The 24,561-nt window shown below is 45.1% G+C and overlaps 1 protein-coding gene across 3 annotated transcripts in view; it reads left to right on the top strand.

Annotated features, from left to right (window-relative positions):
* The window catches only part of LOC118388620 (SLIT-ROBO Rho GTPase-activating protein 3), a 124,302-nt gene that overhangs the window by 80,921 nt on the left and 18,820 nt on the right, over positions 1-24,561 (top strand). For 2 of the 3 annotated variants that reach the window (XM_035777862.1, XM_052526949.1), the window contains exons 6-18: positions 3,571-3,699; positions 6,777-6,998; positions 7,235-7,336; positions 8,241-8,438; positions 12,111-12,195; positions 15,616-15,643; positions 16,796-16,898; positions 17,967-18,027; positions 18,686-18,763; positions 19,027-19,161; positions 19,839-19,944; positions 22,472-22,699; positions 23,570-23,643. In XM_035777862.1, the coding sequence (XP_035633755.1) occupies positions 3,571-3,699; positions 6,777-6,998; positions 7,235-7,336; positions 8,241-8,438; positions 12,111-12,195; positions 15,616-15,643; positions 16,796-16,898; positions 17,967-18,027; positions 18,686-18,763; positions 19,027-19,161; positions 19,839-19,944; positions 22,472-22,699; positions 23,570-23,643 (1,549 nt within the window). Of the gene's footprint in view, positions 1-3,570; positions 3,700-6,776; positions 6,999-7,234; positions 7,337-8,240; positions 8,439-12,110; positions 12,196-15,615; positions 15,644-16,795; positions 16,899-17,405; positions 17,437-17,966; positions 18,028-18,685; positions 18,764-19,026; positions 19,162-19,838; positions 19,945-22,471; positions 22,700-23,569; positions 23,644-24,561 lie in introns of all 3 variants that reach the window. The other variant, XM_035777863.1, reaches the window with a different exon arrangement.

The following is a 24,561-nucleotide window of genomic DNA, read 5'->3' as shown; positions in this document are numbered from 1 at the left end:
AATACACACAAAATCAATGTTGTGGTTAATCAAACCTCTTATCTAAATGAAAAAGATACAAATCTAAAAGTAACTTCTGTTGCCCTTGACCAATATGTACAAATATCCTATATAAAGCCAACAAATAATAATATTACAGCCCTCAGGTAGAAAATATCCTGATTAAAAATAAATATCCTATAAATCACATTGGCTACGCATGGCCTGTCTGCAAGGAACTTGAAACGTTGCATCAACTATTAACTTGATCAGCCCAAAGCTCATGCTAGCAAACTTGCAACATTCTATAAAATATTCTGGGCCCTCAGAGCTTCCAGAGTCAGTGAGCTCCGTACAGACAGATACAGCTGTAGGCTATTTGCGCAAGGGATAAGAAGTAATCAGGTAGGCCTATTTTAGGAAGTTTCCACCGACAGGATGTTTTCCCCTCCCTTTCATGCTGAGTGGTTATCAAAAGGGAGAGAGCTGGAAAGATTTTTCAAATAGGCTGTGTTCAGGAAACAGAGTAAGTTTGTACTGTTTGAGGCAAAGAATTACTCCGAGAAGCTCCACAGTGATGGTGAGTTAAGACAATCAGAAATAGTATCAGATTCCCAAATGGGCACATTTATAGGTATATATATAACCTTTATTTAACTAGGCAAGTCAGTTAAGAACAAATTCTTATTGTTGTTAACCTGCCTGTTCAGGTTCTTGAACTGCCTATTCAGGGGCAGAACGACAGATTTGTACCTTGTTAGCTCGGGGGTTTGAACTTGCAACCTTCCGGTTACTAGTCCAACGCTCTAACCACTAGGCTACCCTGCGCCTCAGGTATTTGTGCGCAGGCCAAGTAACCTAGGTCTAGTTCTATGCGTAATCAAGTGTGTGTTCCTACTCCAGATTGACAGGAGGAGTGCTCCAAACAAGTAAATGGAACACGTAAATGGAAATAAAATTGACCAAAACCTTTTTCTCACAAGTGTAGCCTAGGTTATGCGCTCTGCAATTAACGTGTCCACTCCTACAATGACAACAGTAAGACTGCAATAATAATACTATATATTGAATGCATTAACATAAATTACTGTAATCAAACAAATGTAGATTAGAAATGATGGGAATTAACAGTAAATGTACTTCTGGTGTTACTGGTGTGCCGTCCCTGCTGCCTCCGCAATGGATTAGTCCACTCAAACAGGCGTGAATCAGACAGGTGTCTCGTGTGCCGTCCCTGCTGCCTCCACAATGGATTAGTCCACTCAAACAGGCGTGAATCAGACAGGTGTCTCGTGTGCCGTCCCTGCTGCCTCCACAATGGATTAGTCCACTCAAACAGGCGTGAATCAGACAGGTGTCTCGTGTTAGTCCACTCAAACCGTCCCTGCTGCCTCCGCAATGGATTAGTCCACTCAAACAGGCGTGAATCAGACAGGTGTCTCGTGTGCCGTCCCTGCTGCCTCCGCAATGGATTAGTCCACTCAAACAGGCGTGAATCAGACAGGTGTCTCGTGTGCCGTCCCTGCTGCCTCCACAATGGATTAGTCCACTCAAACAGGCGTGAATCAGACAGGTGTCTCGTGTGCCGTCCCTGCTGCCTCCGCAATGGATTAGTCCACTCAAACAGGCGTGAATCAGACAGGTGTCTCGTGTGCCGTCCCTGCTGCCTCCACAATGGATTAGTCCACTCAAACAGGTGTGAATCAGACAGGTGTCTCGTGTGCCATAATTGTTGTTATATATATTTGCCACTGCTCGACTAAACAATCGACCAGTCGACTAAATGGGGTCAGGCTTGATGACCATAGTGTCTCCAACAGCTAGTGCTGTTGCCTGGGACTGCTGCTAATACTGTACATTGTCAGCCTAGTCACTTCTGTAAAGTGATATTTTGTTCGGCAGGTAGAATCATTTTAGCTGGCTAAGGCCAGAGGGACCCTCTCAGTATTGTGTGAATGAAGGCTGTGTGAGAGTGGGTGCAGGTCCATTGTGTAAGCCCACGAGAGAGGGAGAGAGCGAGAGAGAGAATTGCCGTAGCATGGGTCTACACACACAGACAAATGGTGACTTCCAGGTCAGTGATCCAACTGCACAGTCTCTCTAGCTCATCCATGCCCGTGACTCTAATTCATGTTAATTCTGCTTATTACCACACACTCTACTGCACTGTACTTAAGACACTGTACTTCAAACATGCATATTTCATTCTGGATTCTCAGGGGGAATTTCCTCATTAAAATGCATCCATTATCAGTGCAGCTCAGGGAATCAAATGGCTGACAGCTTTCCTCCCTCCTCAGGCTGCCGTCTCCAGAGATGCTGGCAGGAGAACTGTACCATCCCCACGGACTATTTATAACTTGCTGTAGTTGTGAACGTACTTTCTCTCTGCGTTGTGACCTGATTTTGCCGGCTACAATAGCATTGTCGTTCAGAATCCTTAGCTGCCTGCAAACAGAGTTGAAGAGCGAGAGGAGACAATCAAGCCATAATCCCCATTTCCCCGATGCACTGTTTTCATTTGCATGATAATGGACATGGGACATTGGTGTTGGTGGACCATGTCTATTTGAAGTGCAAAGTGTATGTATTTGAAGGACATGCTATCCAATAATCCCCAGGCTGCTGGAAGAGGTTTTAAGGAGCACTTTCAAACACAGACACGCAGACACTCGTCAATGTGTTGTTGTTTAATTGGCTCTCTTTAATCCTGCTTTGTGAGCCAAGTCTCAATGATTCTGTGTCACTGCGTTCCATTTGAGTCAATTGTTTTCGTCAATACCATTATGTATTGTCTGGTGACGTCCATTATCGATGCTATGTGAACAACAGATGACTACATATTCTTTTTGATGAAAAATGTCATGTTTCCCAGCTGGAAGCCACGAGCAGATGCAGCATGCCCAGTTAACCATAGCAACAAAGACTGTGCACCATTTAAAGCTACAGTACCAGTCAAAAGTTTGGACACATCTACTGATTCCAGGGTTTTTCTTAATTTTTTTACTATTTTCTACATTGTAGAATAATAGTGAATACATCAAAACTATGAAATAACACATATAGCATCATGTAGTAACCAAAAAAGTGTTTAACAAATCAAAATATAATTTTATATTTGAGATTCTTCAGAGTAGCCACCCTTTGCCTTGATGTACAATTAGAGCACACTAGAGTGAATGTTTGTTTGAGTCTGTTTTGGTTAGCAAGCACACTGCACCAAAACAGTATTTTATATGGCTGTTTCATTGTTCACATCTGGGCTGTACATTTTGTTGTGTTGAATTGAATTGTGACTCTGACTGTGAATGGCCAGCCTGGGTGGAACAGTTATGATGCTGTTATTATCTACAGGAAGCTTGTCAAAGAGCCTCTCTTATAGTGGATCCCTCTGACCTTTTTCCTGCCAACACTAAGCCAGGCCATCAGGCTGCACAGAAATTCTCCGATGTTATTGTGCAAATACCATTTAGCAAACTCAACGTTGCTTAATTTCATTAACCCCCCCCTCTCTGTTTCTGTTTTCTCTCTCTCACTCTCTCTCTCTCTTTCGCTTTCAATCTCTCTCTCTTTCTTCTTTCTGTCCCCCAGAGACAAGCCAAGTACTCAGAGAACAAGCTGAAGTGCACTAAAGCCCGCAATGACTATTTGTTGAACCTGGCAGCAACGAATGCCGTTGTGGCGAAATACTACATTCACGATGTCTCTGATATGATTGATGTAAGTATGCGATAGGCACACAGGCTTCACTGTATCTCTCAGCTGGGATGGTCTAACGTTGGTCTAACGTTGGTCTAACGTTGGTTGCTACACTAGATATACTCACCATCTGTTTTAGTGTTCGCAGCCCATTTGCTGTATTACTACAAGCTGCTCTGTTGGTTTGCCTGAAAGTGTTTACCTCCATTTTGTGTCTCATAATCTCGAACAAAACAGTTTGATTCTGAGCCAGTTGGTAGTACTGTTGTTAAGTGTCTAACTGAATGGCTTTGCCAGATTTACATTACAATTCTACTGTATGTTACCACCCAACAGGCATTGTTAGGATTCTTCTGGAATATAAATGATGACATCCTGTCATGGGAATGGATCAGTGTTGACAGTCAGAATGCCTTCCTGCTGGTCTTCTCTTCCCCTGTTCTCCTCTCCTGCCTCTGTCATGCCCTCATCTATCTGGGAGTGCTGTGAGGGCTGAGGCTCCTTAAGGGAGCTGTGCTGGGAGATGCGGAGCGTGTGTGTCTGGCTGTCACTGTCACACACCCCACTCTCCCAGGGAGCCAGGCAAAACACACTGATGGTGAAACATGACCCTTGGTGACACAGACACATGCACACCCTCACACGCGTACCGAAACTCCTCTGCACCTTCCTACTTCTACAGGGCAGAGGTGGAGAGAAACCACAGCCACAGGAAAACTGGATTGACAGGATCGAGAAGGGAGAATCTCATCAGAATCTATTTAAAACAAAACAAAAGTTTCCTCTCTTACCTCAAATCTGCAGTACCTCCAGGGTTTCCACCCTCTTCTGTTGGTCCGTATCTAATAAATAATGTGTTCCGTTTAACAGTATGCCACTTCACCTTCAAAGTATCAATTGGATTAGAGAAATAGAGTTACATGACAGAAAATACCATACCTAGGTGAACCACCATCATAATTCAAAATGCAAAGCCAACACACCCCAGCAGCAAGCCTGTCTGGGAAGTCTGTGATTACAGTTGGTGAACAAGTTTGCTTTGTAGACCACTAATGGCTAGAGGAATGAAACCCTAGCCAGGGTCTGGGTGCAGGCTCTGTGCATACAGGCAGCAGTGTGGCCAGTGTGGTTGGGAGGGATCATTCATCCCCAGGTTACCTGGTTGTTCTTGCAGGGATCATTCAGCCCCAGGTTACCTGGTTGTTCTTGCAGGGATCATTCAGCCCCAGGTTACCTGGTTGTTCTTGCAGGGATCATTCAGCCCCAGGTTACCTGGTTGTTCTTGCAGGGATCATTCATCCCCAGGTTACCTGGTGGTTCTTGCAGGGATCATTCATCCCCAGGTTACCTGGTTGTTCTTGCAGGGATCATTCAGCCCCAGGTTACCTGGTGGTTCTTGCAGGGATCATTCATCCCCAGGTTACCTGGTGGTTCTTGCAGGGATCATTCAGCCCCAGGTTACCTGGTGGTTCTTGCAGGGATCATTCAGCCCCAGGTTACCTGGTGGTTCTTGCAGGGATCATTCATCCCCAGGTTACCTGGTTGTTCTTGCAGGGATCATTCAGCCCCAGGTTACCTGGTGGTTCTTGCAGGGATCATTCATCCCCAGGTTACCTGGTGGTTCTGGTGACTCTGCCAGATGTGCCCCCTAGCCCCTCCCTCCCTGTCTACTGTGTGTGTGTGTGTGTGTGTGTGTGTGTGTGTGTGTGTGTGTGTGTGTGTGTGTGTGTGTGTGTGTGTGTGTGTGTGGAGGGGGGGTGTACTGTGGTATTGGCCTAGGCATGCCTGGCCAGCTCTAAAACTCTCTGGTTGGAGAGTTGTATACAGAGATCCTGCATATTTACAGAATGCATATGATGTGATTGTACTTTGGACTTTAAACAGTTCTAAACATCAACTGTGTGAAGTGTGAAGGAGCTGGCCTGGAGCTCTAGGTTACACAGGGTTCCGCCAGACAGAGACCTCTGATTGGTGGCTGTGTCTCTATGCTGGGTCACTTTGTTGGAGCTGCTTCCTGTGTCTGGCAAGTGAAAGGGGACATGTCATCGCAAATCCTGCCGTCCTGCAGGGAAAGGGATTGTGAGCATGACTCGCTGTGCTGGGTCTTGCCGCCACAAGCTGGACAGAGGATAAGGGCCTGTTTGTCATGCCACACAGAAACAGTCACTAGCAGCCAGACATCAAAACATGCATCCAAAACATGCATCCACATCGCAAGAAGTCAGTCCTGTCTATTAGAATCAATGGAAATAGATTGCAGATGTCTTTTGCATGCAAATAAACAATGTCATCAGTTTTACAGTACCATTATTCTACCTGTCAGCACTCCTGCTACAGTATACTTATGATAGAAGGGCCCTGGTGAAATCAAGGCATGAATCTCATTACAGCCTGCCAGTGTGTTTGTTATGGGATGTGGCTGTTGAAATAAAACTCTGTACCTTAAAGGGCTCTGTGCTGCCGTATCCTTCCTGATTGTACACTGACCCTGTTATAAAATAACCGCTGATATGGGGATTTATCCTTGGAGCCGAGTGCAACTTCCGGTGCGTCTATTAAAGAGCGTTTAGAGAATCACAGAGCAGTCTGACTCTGGCCCCTCCAGCCTCGAGGCAACCCACTCACCGCTCTGCTCTGCTTGGCTGCAGTAATTAGGTTAGTTTATGCAGCTCCATGGTTGAGCTAATTATCCTAGGTGTCCTACTGTGCTTGCTCTTCTAATTCGGTGTATTCTATTATTCTATTTAGGCCTGTTAACCGATAGCAGTGTCTGATTTGGAATTGAGTTCATGTTGAAGGTCAGGTTAGTAACGTGCTTGTAGGAAATGAGAGGAATCATGTAACTGAATCGTGTGAATGCTAAAGGCTGAGTTTATCCCATTGACTTGTGTATAATGGATTCAGACTGCTATGTCAGGTTGTCCATAATTAGGTCCAGGAGGTTCTTAGTCACATGACCTGAGCCACAAAACTCTGGACCCTTGATGTAGACTTACAGTCAGGTCATGTGGTCAAGAAAAAGGCCTATATTATATTCTACTCCTATATTAGTTATTGTATTATACTATACTATAATGAGTGTTTTTCCTATATCTCAGTGCTGTGACCTGGGCTACCACGCCAGCCTTGCGCGTACCTTCAGGACCTACCTGTCAGCTGAGTACAACCTGGAGACAAGTCGCCACGAGGGCCTGGACATTATGGAGAACGCAGTGGACAACCTGGACTCCCGCAGCGACAAGCACAAGATCATGGACATGCACAACCAGGTGTTCTGCCCTCCCATGTGCTTCGAGTACCTGCCCCACATGGGGGACGAGGTGAGAGGAGTCAAATGACTGATTTGGTACATTTATAGATTCATACGATATTGATTGTCATTATTGAAACTGATTCCGAGTTGCAATTACAGCGAGTAGATTTGTTCAACCATGGAAAGCACGTTCAAGCCAGCAGAAACAACATTTCTAAGCATGCTTTTTTCCAATTCTGTAAGGGACACTTAATGAGAATCCAAGTGCCCAGCCCATACCTCTGTCTATGTGTGCCCCCTCAGGTGTGCCAGGTGAGTGCCCAGCAGCCTGTGCAGACTGAGCTCCTGATGCGCTACCACCAGCTGCAGTCCCGTCTGGCCACGCTCAAGATCGAGAACGAAGAGGTGAGGGCTCACTGTAGCGTCCACCCCCCCCCAGTGTGTCTGCTGCATCACCCCGCTGAGATCGTCCTGTCGCCCCCTGTTTCCCAAGTCTCTGAAATGCCAGAACTCAGGTCTATAGATACAATCAACTCTCATTGCAATTTCAATGTAATGGCTCACACACACTTCCTGGGAGCTGAGAATGTATCTTTAGCTTGTGATTGTGAGCTTGTATGATAACCGTAATGAATGCATGTTCCATGTAGATACAGTACATCCCTAATGATGGCGTGTTGTGCGTGGTGAGGAGTGGTCCTTCTCAGTGGGAGCAGCAGGCAGCACACACACACACAGCTCTCTCTTCCTCTGAGTGGATGCAGGTGCTAATGGAGATGCTAATGACCCTGGCTGGCTAGCTACAACCTGCCCTGATGGCTACGCCTCGGCTCCGTCTCATATCGCCCTGGCTCTCATCATGTCTCATAACGTTTCATATAACTTCCGGGTAATGGACGAGTCGTGCCACTCTGGGAATGAGCCTGATCAATCACAGTGTTGTATAGAAAGAGCCCGCAGACCTTTTACATACAGCCGGGCCAGATGCTCTTCATATTCTGCTGTTATTGTGATGAATGGCTGACTGGCAGGTCGTCTGGTACGCTGCCTAGGAATGAACCGTGTACCTGCCTTAGGAGGTGAAGGCTGTTTGGTGTCAAACAGCTACAATCAAAGGTTATTCGTTGTTATTCGGGGTTGATTTGTCTTTGAAATGGGATATGCCAGTGATCACTCACATTTGACCTTGCAAGTGGCATAGGATGCTTTTACTTTTATGTTCAAAAAGACCGGAATCAGATGACTTGAGGAGGAAATCCTGGCTCTTTTTGTTGTGGTTTGAGTTGCTGAATCTTTGCCTTTGCTGTAGGTGAGGAAGACTCTGGACGCCACCATGCAGATGCTCCAGGACATGTTGACTGTGGAGGACTTTGATGTGTCTGATGCCTTCCAGCACAGCCGCTCCACTGAGTCCATCAAATCGGTGGCCTCCGAAACCTACATGAGCAAACTGAACGTGGCCAAGAGACGGGCCAACCAGCAGGAGACAGAGGTCTTCTACTTCACTGTGAGTACCTGCCTGTTATACATAGCTGTCATACCTGCCTGTTATACATAGCTGTCATACCTGCCTGTTATACATAGCTGTCATACCTGCCTGTTATACATAGCTGTCATACCTGCCTGTTATACATAGCTGTCATACCTGCCTGTTATACATAGCTGTCATACCTGCCCTGCTATACATACCTGCCTGTTATACATAGCTGTCATACCTGCCTGTTATACATAGCTGTCATACCTGCCTGTTATACATAGCTGTCATGTCTGTTATACCTGCTGCTATACCTGTCCCTGCCTGTTATACATAGCTGTCATACATGCCTGTTATACATAGCTGTCATACCTGCCTGTTATGGATAGCTGTCATACCTGCCCTGCTATACATAGCTGTCATACCTGCCTGTTATACATAGCTGTCATACCTGCCCTGCTATACATAGCTGTCATACCTGCCTGTTATACATAGCTGTCATACCTGCCCTGCTATACATAGCTGTCATACCTGCCTGTTATACATAGCTGTCATACCTGCCCTGCTATACATAGCTGTCATACCTGCCTGTTATACATAGCTGTCATACCTGCCTGTTATGGATAGCTGTCATACCTGCCCTGCTCATACATAGCTGTCATACCTGCCTGTTATACATAGCTGTCATACCTGCCCTGCTATACATAGCTGTCATACCTGCCTGTTATACATAGCTGTCATACCTGCCCTGCTATACATAGCTGTCATACCTGCCTGTTATAGCTGTCATACCTGCCTGTCATACCTGTCATACCTGCCTGTTATACATAGCTGTCATACCTGCCTGTTATACATAGCTGTCATACCTGCCTGTTATACATAGCTGTCATACCTGCCTGTTATGGATAGCTGTCATACCTGCCCTGCTATACATAGCTGTCATACCTGCCTGTTATACATAGCTGTCATACCTGTCTGTTATACATAGCTGTCATACCTGCCTGTTATACATAGCTGTCATACCTGCCTGTTATACATAGCTGTCATACCTGCCTGTTATACATAGCTGTCATACCTGCCTGTTATACATAGCTGTCATACCTGCCTGTTATGGATAGCTGTCATACCTGCCCTGCTATACATAGCTGTCATACCTGCCTGTTATACATAGCTGTCATACCTGCCTGTTATGGATAGCTGTCATACCTGCCTGTTATGGATAGCTGTCATACCTGCCTGTTATGGATAGCTGTCATACCTGCCCTGTTATACATAGCTGTCATACCTGCCTGTTATACATAGCTGTCATACCTGCCTGTTATACATAGCTGTCATACCTGCCTGTTATACATAGCTGTCATACCTGCCTGTTATACATAGCTGTCATACCTGCCTGTTATACATAGCTGTCATACCTGCCTGTTATGGATAGCTGTCATACCAGCCTGTTATACATAGCTGTCATACCTGCCTGTTATACATAGCTGTCATACCTGCCTGTTATACATAGCTGTCATACCTGCCTGTTATACATAGCTGTCATACCTGCCTGTTATACATAGCTGTCATACCTGCGTGTTATACATATCTGTCATACCTGCCTGTTATACATAGCTGTCATACCTGCCTGTTATACATAGCTGTCATACCTGTCTGTTATACATAGCTGTCATACCTGCCTGTTATACATAGCTGTCATACCTGCCTGTTATACATAGCTGTCATACCTGCCTGTTATACATAGCTGTCATACCTGTCTGTTATACATAGCTGTCATACCTGCCTGTTATACATAGCTGTCATACCTGCCTGTTATACATAGCTGTCATACCTGCCTGTTATACATAGCTGTCATACCTGTCTGTTATGGATAGCTGTCATACCTGCCTGTTATGGATAGCTGTCATACCTGCCTGTTATACATAGCTGTCATACCTGCCTGTTATACATAGCTGTCATACCTGCCTGTTATACATAGCTGTCATACCTGCCTGTTATACATAGCTGTCATACCTGTCTGTTATGGATAGCTGTCATACCTGCTTGTTATACATAGCTGTCATACCTGCCTGTTATACATAGATTCCTACCTGCCTGTTATGGATAGCTGTCATACCTGCCTGTTATACATAGCTGTCATACCTGCCTGTTATACATATCTGTCATACCTGCCTGTTATACATAGCTGTCATACCTGCCTGTTATGGACAGCTGTCATACCTGCCTGTTATGGATAGCTGTCATACCTGCCTGTTATACATAGCTGTCATACCTGCCTGTTATGGATAGCTGTCATACCTGCCTGTTATACATAGCTGTCATACCTGCCTGTTATACATAGCTGTCATACCTGCCTGTTATACATAGCTGTCATACCTGCCTGTTATACATAGCTGTCATACCTGCCTGTTATACATAGCTGTCATACCTGCCTGTTATACATAGCTGTCATACCTGCCTGTTATACATAGCTGTCATACCTGCCTGTTATGGATAGCTGTCATACCTGCCTGTTATGGATAGCTGTCATACCTGCCTGTTATACATAGCTGTCATACCTGCCTGTTATACATAGCTGTCATACCTGCCTGTTATGGATAGCTGTCATACCTGCCTGTTATGGATAGCTGTCATACCTGCCTGTTATACATAGCTGTCATACCTGCCTGTTATACATAGCTGTCATACCTGCCTGTTATACATAGCTGTCATACCTGCCCTGCTATACATAGCTGTCATACCTGCCTGTTATACATAGCTGTCATACCTGCCTGTTATACATAGCTGTCATACCTGCCTGTTATGGATAGCTGTCATACCTGCCTGTTATACATAGCTGTCATACCTGCCTGTTATACATAGCTGTCATACCTGCCTGTTATACATAGCTGTCATACCTGCCTGTTATGGATAGCTGTCATACCTGCCTGTTATGGATAGCTGTCATACCTGCCTGTTATGGATAGCTGTCATACCTGCCTGTTATGGATAGCTGTCATACCTGCCTGTTATGGATAGCTGTCATACCTGCCTGTTATGGATAGCTGTCATACCTGCCTGTTATACATAGCTGTCATACCTGCCTGTTATACATAGCTGTCATACCTGCCTGTTATACATAGCTGTCATACCTGCCTGTTATGGATAGCTGTCATACCTGCCTGTTATGGATAGCTGTCATACCTGCCTGTTATGGATAGCTGTCATACCTGCCTGTTATGGATAGCTGTCATACCTGCCTGTTATGGATAGCTGTCATACCTGCCTGTTATGGATAGCTGTCATACCTGCCTGTTATGGATAGCTGTCATACCTGCCTGTTATGGATAGCTGTCATACCTGCCTCTGCCCTAAGATATGCATCCATGTCTCAGGGCAACTGCCTGTTCTATCGGTTTCACACTAAAGTGACAAACCTAGCTGTACTACCATAGTCTTTTTCCCTGACTAAAAAGACCTTTAGTGTCAGTTTAGTGCACATCAAAGCCATCAGCCATCACACTATTCCACAAAACACGCATGCTTTGGAAATCACATGGAGATTAGATTATCCTTGGAACAGATTGAATTTGTGCCATTCAGAGTGAGACTGAATGTCTTCTCTGGCCTTTGTGGTGGATAGCGGCCGGCTCTGCCTGTTCCAGTCACATCCCATTAACACTGTTCACTCACTGACACTTTCATCTGGTCTGTCTGGGTTTGCAGAAGTTCAAGGAGTTCCTGAACGGCAGCAATCTCATCATTAAACTGCAGGCCAAGCATGACCTCCTGAAGCAGACATTGGGAGAAGGTAAGGGCCCTAAGTCTCTCCACCAATGACGTCATGTCTATAGACGTCAATGTTAGTTCGACATCCCTTCTCTTAATGTTCCTATTTCTTCTGGTCACAGTGGCGTTAATGACAGGTGCCAGGCCCAGTCTGTCAACCCCTAGCTTATTATGAGCCAGGGTTCCCTGGGAAAGGTGATGGGCCTGTAAAATGGCTGCCTTCAGGGCAAGTAGTGTTGTGGTGCGCTTATCTAATGAGGAGAGCTGAACCAGGCTGAAGAGCGAGGACACCATAGGGACTTGTGTCCCCTCAATGGGCAGTAAAACAGGGAAGAGGAGTTCAGTTCATATTCAAAGGCGAGGACTGTAAGTACATCATAGGTATCATAACGAAACATTATAACATCACAATCACCTCTCCTCTCTGTATGTTGTGCTGTGGCCTCTAGGAGGGTCCAGGAGGAGTCTGGATAATAGAGACCCCCTCTCACAGAGGCCCCTCCCAGGGGGACCCTTGTCACCTCAGCCGTGAGCAGTTTACGCCCAATCAATCAGGCTGTCCCAGCTCCCAGCCACACAGGCCTATCTCCACAGCTGCTGCTGTACCAGGGGTTCACCTAATAGAGAGGGACAGCAGGAGCAACCAGCTGGGGCCGTGTGTGTGCAAAGCCGTGCTCACTCACTCACTCACTCACTCACTCACTCACTCACTCACTCACTCACACTCAGTGTTTCCCCTATGATTTTTTTTTTCAGCAGTGGTGGCAAGGGTGGGTGCATTGCTACTATTATTAGCGCAATGACATGCTAGCTGTTCCCATAGACTTCCAGTCATTTAAGTAAACGACAATCCATTTAAAAGGGTGTTTCGGCAGAAATACATAAACAATAACACCATATTTTTTGCAGTGGTGGGGAAACACTGCACTTATATCGGGGAAACACTGCACTTACACTTGCACATACACGCACACACTCCCCCTATTTCAACTCATACACACATACGTGCACACTCTTGTTCAACATGAATTTTTCTCTTTCGTTTAGGCCTCCCGAATGTTCCTCTGTCATCTTCAGATCTCTATGAACTGATAGCTTGAGCATGTTTTCATGTCAACACAGCCCACAGCTGGTTTGTTTGTGTGATTGTGGCTAGGAGCTAGAAACAGAGCGAACGTGTCTGTCTGCTCCATCGTATTGGTCCAGTGCTGCTGCTGTGTGTATGTGTGTATGGGCGTGACATACGGCGTCTGCAGGTACCGAACATGTTTCATTATTGAGGTGATCATTCAGCCCTGCTCATGTGTATGTTCAATCAGGACTGCTCATTAAGTGTGTGCGCGCGCGTTATTAGTGACCATGGAGAATACCACATGGCGCACACATCAGACCTAGCTGTATAGATTACTAGAACACTATGTCTACATTGAAACTACTCAACATGGCTCGGACAGCTGCATACCCTCCTGGGTTCTAGCTGGAAATCACAGATCTCCATGAATATCTACAGTTAACGCAGGTAGAATTCACAGACAGCTATAAAAAACACACCATTGTGATGATTAATTGCCTATTGTCAGGTTATGTAGCTGTAGGTTGATTTGTTGGTTTAGAATACTGAAACCTTGAGTTTTTGCATAAAGCATTTGGCTCATTTAGCAAACGTACTTCAGTCACCAATTGACCCTTTAATAAGCCCCGCCCCATAATTTGGGGCAATTTATCGCAATCGAATTAATAGCAGCTGTTGTCAAGATGACACCTTGGACATGCTCACGTTTAAATCCCATGAAAGCCAGTGAGGGCTAGGGCAAAGATTTTGAGTTTTCTTTAAAAAAAAATAAAAAAATTAATGGCTAAATAATTGAATAGTGCACCAGGAGTACTTGCTACTCTAATTCCTGAAATGCAGAACCTGTTAATTAAGTATTTTTTGAATCCAGAATTATACTTTTGTTAAGTTTCATTGTTTGCTGGTTAGCTAGCTCTCTGTCTCACTAGCCACTTAATATAACTTGTTTTGTCAAATGTATGTTCCTAACATTGCTATTTGCTGTCAACATCAGGATACGATTTGAAGGCACTAGTTAGCTCCAAAAGTGATTATAGCTTTGACTGTATGCTGACAGGTAATTACACAAACATAATTTTACCAGGTTCCCGTGAAGCAATTGTAATGATAGTCCACCACAACATATCCAATAGTATCCTGATTAACAAGGGGCAGTCTGTGTTTAATTTCATTGTGTATTAAAAACACAGTTTGAGATCATTGTGAGGGGATTTCACCAGTGGTTTAATGGGGAATTGGGCTTTCGAAAAATGTGTCCAAGGTTGCAACAGTAACCAAAGGGGGCGGAGCTTAGCAAAGGGTCAAACGCTACTGTGTTCTTGCAGTTGCAACGAGACACTTAAATCCTTATGTTTGGATATGAAATTAAAACTGAATTTGTATAGCCAGCCTGCGCTTTGCCCATGCTGGAGAAAAGGGGTGTAATTTCTGGGTTCATTGAGCTGAGCGAGGCTAGACTATCACTCACTGGAATGACTGGCAGGAAATGCACTGTTGTTTCTCCACATGAACACTCCAGAGACCACACTGCTAGTCTCATCTACTGCCAACATTATGCATAGAGAAATGGGTCAGTCATCACTCTCGTCTCTCATTCTAAAACTGATAGAAAGGGAACAACAGAATGCTAGAATAGTGTGCTGTTCGAGCTTGTTGTACACAATGAGGCACATTCAGTCAATGCTCAATGGATTATATTTAAAAGACAAAAAGGGCCTTTCTCCACGCCAGCTAATAAACTCTATTTATTAACTATTGGCTGTTAAAGCTATGGTTAGTGGGAGGACCTTTCTGACACATACGAATAACAGTAATAAGGACTGACTGACTTCTTCATTGCCTAACCTATACTCAATGTCTTGTCTTTACCTGAGGCTCGACTAGCAAGGTGTGTTGGTTGTGTGTGCGTCTGTGTGTGTGCGTGCGTGCGTGTGTGTGTGAGAGAAAGACAGAGGGAGAACATTTATTTGTGAAAGTGTGTGTGTTTGGGTTGGGTTTGATGTTTTTGCGTGCCCATGTGCTACTGTGTGTGTGTTGAGACGTGCGCAGGGCTTCGGGACAAAGGGCTCAGTGAGCCGGTGCAGACATCGCTCAGTGTCACCAGTTAGAGATGCACCCCCAGTCCCCAGAGCCCCTTTTCTTCCTTGAGGGAGCTGGCCTGCACCCTACAGGGTCTCCTATGAGGTTTCTATGGTGACAGCTCAATGCATTTGTCTCAAGGATGCTGTTGTCCCTAGACCATTCAGCTCTCTCTCAATAGCTCTGACTAGTCCCATGAAATCCTTCACTGAGCCCTGGTAGAGGAGCTGGAGTTAGCCTGCGCACTGTGCATATTCTTAATGACATGTCTTTCTTGTTCTGTGTTTGCAGGAGAAAGGGCTGAATGTGGGACTACGAGGTAAGGTGTCTAACTAAACCATTTCAAATACCCTGCCTTTGACCAAACTACTCTCGTGGTGCATAGAATATAATATATATTATACGGTTATTTGATTTCAGTGGGTGTCTTAATAGAAAATAAAGAAGAAAACTACTGCAGATCATACAGTATGGAGTTCTCGGAGCATCTTGTTCACAGACGTCCATTGTTTAATGCTTAATTAACCTTATTGCCAGGAGTTGATACAAATCTAAGCATCATGTGTTGCAACGATGAGCCACAATGAGCAGAATGGTTGAGGCTGTGTTTAGAGTTCCGGCTGGATGGCAGAGAGGAGAGTGCTGTGTGTCACTGATCTGTCCATCCCTGGGAAGGGCTTCAGGGCCGCAGTGCAGATGGATCAGGAATGCTGGGTAGCTGTTAGTGTGTGTGTGGGTGGGGTTGGGGGGCAGGCCCTGAATAGGAAACCTGAACGTTGTCAGCTCTACCTCCCTCTGAGGGCAAATTACCAACTCGGTGTGTGTGTGAGAGAGAGATATTAATGAAAGAAATCCCAAGGTGTATTTTAACATCTTTGTAATGTTATTCTAAGTTTCGATAAGGCTTAAATAAGTGTTTGGAGTGCTACTTTGGTTTGCCCTGGCCGTGACGGGACTTGCTGAAGTACCACTGGTCTGCTAACCACACTGTCATTTATTTGTGAGGGATAACCTGAACTATCAGCAGGTGTGCTTGATTTTATTAGTTCTGGTTAATAATGTTTACATTATGCTATACATTAGGAGTCAAGTTTAATACGTCAGTCATAGTGGGTTTTATAAGGGGCCCGAAGCCTCCGGCCATAGAGCCACTCAGGGACCTCCCAGCAGCAAGGCCTAACGCAGACTAGCACTGCTTAGGGGTTAATTACAGGGCAGAGCCATCAGGTTTAAATAACACACATCAGTAATAAAACGTCTCGTTTTGGTTGAATTTTCAACATTTAGATGTGGATCACTTCCTCCTGCCTACACACATTTCCTCTTGATAAACAGAGTGCAGGGGGACATTTTGGAAGGTGGATGTCAGGTCTATTGAGAGATGATGTTTTCATACCTGCATTTCAGCCTTGCGTGTTCGTTTCACAGCATATGGTGTTTTTGTTCCCCTCCTCACCCGCCATCTCCTCAGGCCCCCCACTCTCCCCCCTAAACCACAGAAAATGCGGAAGCCTAGGCCGCGCTCAGTCTATAACCATAAGCTGTTTAACGGCAATATGGAGACATTCATCAAGGTACCCCCCCCCCCAACACACACGCACACAATGGGTTGTGTGAATGAGCGACCCTGTGGGGCTAAAGGAGGAGGCCCGCTCTCCTTCTCTCTCCCTCTCTCTCGCTCCTCCTGCTCACTGCTCTCCCTCATCCTGTAACCACTGTCCTTAACCTCACCTCCACTTTCTCTGTTCCCTTGGCTCTGACGATGCACACAGGCAGGGTGGCAGTGGGTTAGTGTCTCCCTATTCTTTCAGATGGAGCAGTAGCACAGTTTCTCCTCTGCTTATCTTCAGACGTGAGGATACTGCGTATCATAGTCCCCATAATGGCTACACAGAGGTCCCTGTGCTTCCCTTGATGCACCCACATCTCACTGCAACTCAAGCCCTCCCAGTGGCCCCTGACCTGTGCTTATCCTCCAGGCCTCCGAATGGGGCTCTATCTGTCATCTGTGCTTCTCTAACTGTGTTGCCTCTCTGCCTCCCTCCCTCTGCACCTCCTTGCTGTGCTGCTTTCTGTCCCAGGGGAAGACGGAATGCCCGTACCCGCAACCAGGTACTATCAGTGGGGGTTGGTAGGATGGGAGGTAGGGCGCGTGGCACGGTGCTGTAGAGTGGGCTGACTGAAAACGATTACCACAAACAGCTCTACATGCCTATTCCTGCTTTCCTCCACACGCAGTCGTACTAATGAGCTCCAATAGCATGTCACTGCTGCTCCTCTTGTTTCATGACTGCTTGCTTGCTGTAACAGGGGGCTGTGAATAGTAATGATTTCTATCTGTCATTTTAATCCTGCTCATATGAATGCTGGTGGACACTGCTGTTTATGAAGCATCGGGAAGAGGCATTTGTTTCTTTATGGCAGGGTGCAGGGCAGGCTTCTCTTCTTTTAGTATAATGTGAAGTAAGGCCTAATTGGTTGTTATGTACAGTACGCTGAAATGTTTTTATTATGCTGTGCTGCTTCACATAAGCAACAGAATCTATCAATATGGCCAGTATAGAATGGGTGGTTTTCTAGTCACTGTATAAGTGTGAGTCATCCATGCTTTGCTCTTACTATTGCCATGATTTATCTTTCAGGACTCCGGTCAACCTATTCCACTTGTGGTGGAGAGCTGTATTCGACACATCAATTTGTATGGTAAGTCTAGTAGAATCACACCTTACTGATGGCTTCTACCATTTAGCAGTATTCAAAACACCAGTAGAAAGCTGTGAACTCCACTGTGAACTCTTCATATCTCATAACAGATGACAGAACCTCTGGGTAGAGGTAATCCATTTACTAAAACATCTCCAGGTGTTGAGACAAACCTGCTATGATTTAAAACCTCAGCCCCATGTGCTCTCAGCTTGGAAAACGTGACAGTTAGCGTGGCAGCACATCACGCATAGGGACTTCTGACAGGACCCTTGGTCTTTGTTTACTAAATCAGTCCAATCTTCCCTTCCTCCCTCCTCATATCTTCATCCTTCTGTCCACCTCCACATCTGACTACAGCCAAAGTGGTGTAGCCTCCAGGCCTGTAACCCCCACCCCTCCCCCTCCCTTCCCTACCCCCCTAGACCTAATGAAACCCCCACAAACTGATTAGGGGTTCTCTAACAGAAACCATATGCGGCAGACCGACCGAGGGGCCCTCTCCTGGAAGAAGAAAAAAAACACGTCCCGTCACGACTAAATTACATTTCCTGCTCTCTGTTGTGTGTTTTCCATTGGTCTTTCATATTGCGGCCGTTTGGGTGTGGGGATAATGGTGGGTTCAGACTCAGTATTATGTTTCTATGTGTTGTTGCAGGGCTCCAGCAGCAGGGCATATTCCGCGTGCCTGGATCCCAGGTGGAGGTCAATGATATTAAAAACTCATTTGAGAGAGGTAGGTCCCCAGTGAGATTGGGGGTAATTGGTAATAGATGAGACTTCTGTTTCTCTCCTACAGCTCAGGATCAATAACATGACAAACCCATTGAATGTCAGCCATACAGTAGATACCTGTTATTTTCTATAATATAAGATCTACGTGTAGCAAGCAATCATTTTTTATTCAGATGTACGGTAATGAAGTCTTCATTGTTTCACTGATTCAGTTCTGTTGCTGTGGTCAGAACTATTAACTCTACTCTGCTATTGTTTGGCTAGGTGAAGACCCATTGATTGATGACCAGAATGAACATGACATCAACTCAGTGGCAGGGGTCCTCAAGCTGTACTTCAGGGGCCTGGAAAACCCTCTGTTCCCCAAGGAACGCTTCCTGGACCTCATGTCTACTATCAGTGAGTAGACTCTAAAGCCCAACCTTATACTCTTGGTCAATGTAGTAAATGTGTTCAGGGTAACTGAAACCCTACCCATCTGGTTGGTGAAATAGCACCATTGGGGCTTTGGTTACAGTACATGCCTTTTTGGATTATTCCCTGTCCGACACTGAGTAGAGATTGAGTCAGAATAGAAGAGAGAGAAGCCAACATCCGGCTCCAAAGATACATCATCAATCCCCACCACAACACCCTAATCACACTGCTTTATGGGAGGGGTAAGTTAGGGACGAGAGGCACGCAGCGCAGCACATGGAAACAATCACAACACCACGGCTGTCTGCCTGCCTGTGATTTAATAGAAACCCAATAGGAGGAGAGGAGCGAGGGGGCCACGACAGTCTACTAACTGAGCACAGCCTTGCCGTATTTCCCCCTGCCCCAGATAGCCCAGTCACTCAAATCACCATATCCTCTGGTTTAAACGAGGTGGGGATATCTATTAATGATTGGACTGTTCGTGTTGTCATTCCTGTACCCACAGTATGACTGCCAGGCCCTTGATAAGGTCGACTCATTCTGTGTATTCAGTAGATCATGGCGGTGTAGTGGAGCATAACGTTGCCCTGTATTAATATGGAGTGTTTTTATTTTCCTCCCATGTCATGACACTCTCTGATCCTCCTCTGTTTCAGAGCTGGAGTCTGGAGCTGAGAGAGCGCATCACGTCCAGCAGATTATTGTGACTCTTCCTCGCGCCGTTATCATTGTCATGAGATACCTGTTCGCATTCCTCAATCAGTAAGTCGGCCGTATTGACATAAGTCACGTTTTGACAGTCCTCTGTTTTTTAATAGAGTCCCGGGACCAGACTACCTATACACTAAGGGCATACAGTTTAACCGGATGGGGTAAAAGTATGAAATTATAACGTTTATACACATTTGAGAGTCTTGGGGAAAAGAAGAAAATCACTGTATTGCACTACATCAGCAAGCCTTGTGAACCTCTGCTGCAGCAGCCAGAGGAAATGGCATTACTTTCCAAAGATTGAACAGCCCTACTGTTCACGGCCTATTTACCACCGCGTCTGTCGGCAGAGCTTTAGAACATGTTTACGGGCCCGCTTGGAAAGTCATCCCTCAACCCAGTAATATACCTGCCCTGTTTTATTAGGCTGTTATTTTATACTCCTTTTTGCTTGGTTCCCCTGCAGAACAAAGAGTTTGATTCCACATCCTGACTTTTACCTCCGTGTTTGATCCCCCCCCTCAGACAGAGTTTGGCTCTGGGCCAGCTGTCGGTCTTTACTGCTTCTCTCCAGCGCCACACCACTCTGCTTGGATCATGAGCCCCTCTTAAAGATGAGGGTGAAGATACTGTAGGCCTGCTACCTAACTAGGATGCTGCTGGAAGGAAGGCTGGTCTCACTGCCCCCCAAACCAGGATGGCTTATTAATATTGGCTACTATTTGGGGCGGTAGGTAGCCTAGTGGTTAGAGCATTGGGCCAGTAACTGAAAGGTTGCTGGATCAAATTCCCGAGCTGACAAGGTAAAAAATCTGCCGCCCTGCCCCTGAGCAAGGCAGTTAACCCACTGTTCCCCCGTAGGCCGTCATTGTAAATAATTATTTGTTCTTAACTGATGTCGTGTCTTTGGCTATGCCGGATTAAGTGATATGACATGCTATTCTATAAAATCCTTTCTCCGTAATTAATATTACCTGATTGAGCTAATCATGTAAATGTAATTAACTAGAGAGTCGGGGCACAAAATTGGGTTTTATTATTTATTTACTAAATACCTAACTAATCACACAGAATTGCACATACACATAATTAGTCATAACTTGATTACAAATTACGTCATAAAGGAAAACATCCCTAGCGGGCGAAACAGATATGACAGCTTGTTAAACAAAAGAAAAGGGCTGGGTTTGAGTGAAAGAGCGGGAAGACTGAGTAACAAAAGAAGAAGCTGTGCTATCGTAAATACAGTATCTTATGCATTCTAAATTACCGCCAATTTGGAAAAGGAAAATGCAATAAATATTTACTCTGAGTTGCGCTTCAGTAGGTTGGTGGTAGATGGAAGGATGTGTTGCCAAACCGAGTGCTTTGTCCTTTGAAGAATGTATCTGGTGGTCAATTGGATACGTTGGAGTAATGTCATTGTGTGATAGACGGGATACTTTGTCTGTTCCTTCCTAACCCTCGTTTGCAGCTGCTGTTGCTAACTCAACGGCAAGGAGGTATCACTTCTGTAGTGAATAAGAGTTCAACGTTCATACCATTCGCATCCAAAGCTCACACTGATGTTGGCTTCGTTCTGTAGTTATTATCTGAACCATTCTGACATCAGACCGTCGTCCTCACATCCTCGGAACAGGAGGTTACATTTTCGCCAAGGCTTTATATAGTGGAGCGAGAAGGATGTGTCTGAAAAGTTTTATAACCCATGACTCTTCACAGGGGCGGGCCACTGATTGAGCAGAAAACCCAATTCTCACATTTTAGAAGCTAAAATCACATTTCATCCCATCACAAATAATTTCATATTCAAACATTTAAATTAAACAACAATTCCATGTGAATCCGATAACTCTGATGTGTAGACTTTCCACTGTAGAGTTTATGTCATCTTATCATTGATGAGAATGTCTCAGATGACAACCGAACTGACATCATTTTCTTTAAGTACCACTGCATATGTTCAATTGGTCGGGTTACCAGAATATAGTTAATTTCCCCCACCTTCTGATGTTCCCAGAATATCTATGTTAACCAAGGGGTTTTCAAATGTAACATCAGTAGGGTAGAGAGAGGAAAAAGGGGGGAGAGGTATTTATGACTGTTATAAACCTATCCCCCAGGCCAACGTCATGACACAGACTTGCCTAGTTAAATAAAGGTTCAATAAAAAAAAATTGGCCTGTTAAACTGTGAAGTTAGAAGGGCAGGCTTGTTAAAGCTGGATATGTGTGAGAATCTAGGTGACAACTAAACGGGGTGACTGAGGAATGTTTTAGCTAAGCTGGGATGTTGAGGGTTAAGGTAATGGGGTTTAAGGATGTACTTACTAAGCTCTGGTTGAAGACTGATGCCAAGCCAACAGGTAGTAGAGGAGATGATGCAGATCTCAAATCTGTCTAGAGTCCAGACTCTAAGCACAGTATAAGCATTTTGGAAACGTATATATTCTATTGGCAAACAAGTAACTATAAGTACGTTTAAAATGGAATCACCCGTCAGCCAGATTTTCATCTATTAATGTAAACACGACCTAATTGTTCACCCCACTCACTCAAACCTCTTCCCTTCCATCCAGTCTGTCCCAGTACAGTGATGAGAACATGATGGATCCCTATAACCTGGCCATCTGCTTCGGCCCCACCCTGATGCCCATCCCTGACGGACAGGACCCTGTAGCCATCCAGGCACATGTCAATGAGGTCATAAAGACCATCATCATCCACAACGAGGTCATCTTCCCCAGCCACCGCGAGCTGGATGGGCCGGTCTATGAGAAGTGCATGACTGGAGGAGAGGAGTACTGGTGGGTAGCAGCTAGACCTGGGAGGACAAAACCTTTAAGACAAACACTGAAGACATACAGTATGGCTAAGGCTAAAGCAGTAATACTGCTGCTGGTGTGACCCTGGGTTTAGCAGCAGTACAGTAATACTGCTGCTGGTGGATCGAGCACATGGTAGGATCTCAGCCATACAACAGCTACATTATGAGCCTGCTCGAGAATGTAGTGAGAAGAGGGGAATTTAGAGTGTAGGTAGAGATGGTATTTTCGGGTGGTATTTTCTTCAGCACTTGCTTTTACAGACACTGCTTAGATATAATACCCTAAGATAATTACTTGTATTTAGGGGCTGGAAATGTAGAATGGTATACATTTACTTCAAGAGCCAATCTGTCTGGAAAGATACATCATGTAGTAACTGTTTAAATGGTCTTTTCTCTTTCTTGCCTTTTATCCCATTGTTCATGATACAAATGCTCATGATACAAAAGTAAATGTAGAACGGAATATTTCCAGATCACAGACTGCAATATTACTGCTTGGGAATGTTTTGCATCTCAAAACTCACAGGGATGGCGTACAAGCCAGTATGTACAGTTAAATGAATACCTTACCTGGAGCTGGTCCAACTAACATGTAGCTGGTACTTCCTGGAGAAATATGATGATATAAACGCCCCCTAGTTCAAATAAGAATTCACTTTGGAAAAGATCCAAGTATGACCTGTAACTCATCTTTCCGGGAGGAGGCATTAGTTTAGATTAGTTAGCCTACGCATGTGTCGTGGGTGTGTCTGAGTTTACCATTGATTGACTGTCCCTCTCTCTCTCTCTCTCTCTCTCTCTCTCTCTCTCTCTCTCTCTCTCTCTCTCTCTCTCTCTCTGTCCACAGTGACAGCCCCCACAGTGAGCCAGGCACCATCGATGAGGCTGACAATGGGACTGAGCCACACACCAGTGAAGACGGTCAGTAACAGGGAGTTCCTTTACTTCTTCAGACCCTGGTACCCTAGAGGAGGTGTTTGGGTGATTGACTTAGATAAATGTGTAGCAGCTAGCTGGCTACACAGCTAGTCTTAATCAAGCAGTTTGCTGTTGCAGAACTCCAAAAGCTTCTGTTGTCTCCCATTTCACTAGCTACTCTCTATGTTGTGTTTGGTTTTGTAATTGAATTGCTGTTTAGCCATGTGGTCATACTTTACACTACTAAAGTATGACATAACAGCATAGTCTGTTCTATGTTAAAGATGGAGGGTTGGTTGTGTCTGGTAGTCCTGCTGTCGGTGTCTGTCTGCCTCCCCAGGCAGGTACTCTGCAGTGTACTGCAGCACTGTAGGTCTGTGTCTGGACTGGACCTCCCATTTTAATTGCGATACGATGCAAAAACAGCCAATGTACTGTAGCCGTGGGTTAACTTTCAGCTTAATATATACATTCATGCAATGAGTTGTTCAGTATTAAAGAGGTGAGGCAGGACAGGGGCAGTGATTTATCTATGTACCTCTAGATGTCTCCCATAGAGACGGACAGATTGATCTGTAATATCAATTACCACAGCAGATGAATCATACATTTGAGCTAATGAGCCCTTGATATAAGGTTGTAAAAGTTTGTTTTTTAAAGTTGTATGTGGTTGTTTCGCAGCCAGAGGTATTCCGTGTGATGGTTGAATGGGCTCAGTATGAATCTGATCTGGAGTGTAAGAAGGCTGTGTAGATGGAGTTGCCCTGAGCTCTGACTGACCTTATTCTGTGTGTTCTTTAGACTGAAGGAGAGAACTAGGCACAGCTCAGACTGTGACAGCTTAGGGCTGCAAAGGAGCACATCATGCTTGAAGGCGGAGACAAGATTGTGTGTACATTGTGGGCAACCCCCACCTTTCTC

This window comes from Oncorhynchus keta, chromosome 10 (assembly GCF_023373465.1).
Source record: "Oncorhynchus keta strain PuntledgeMale-10-30-2019 chromosome 10, Oket_V2, whole genome shotgun sequence".
Taxonomy (NCBI): Eukaryota; Metazoa; Chordata; class Actinopteri; order Salmoniformes; family Salmonidae; genus Oncorhynchus; species Oncorhynchus keta.
This window is presented reverse-complemented; position numbering and strand designations above follow the sequence as displayed.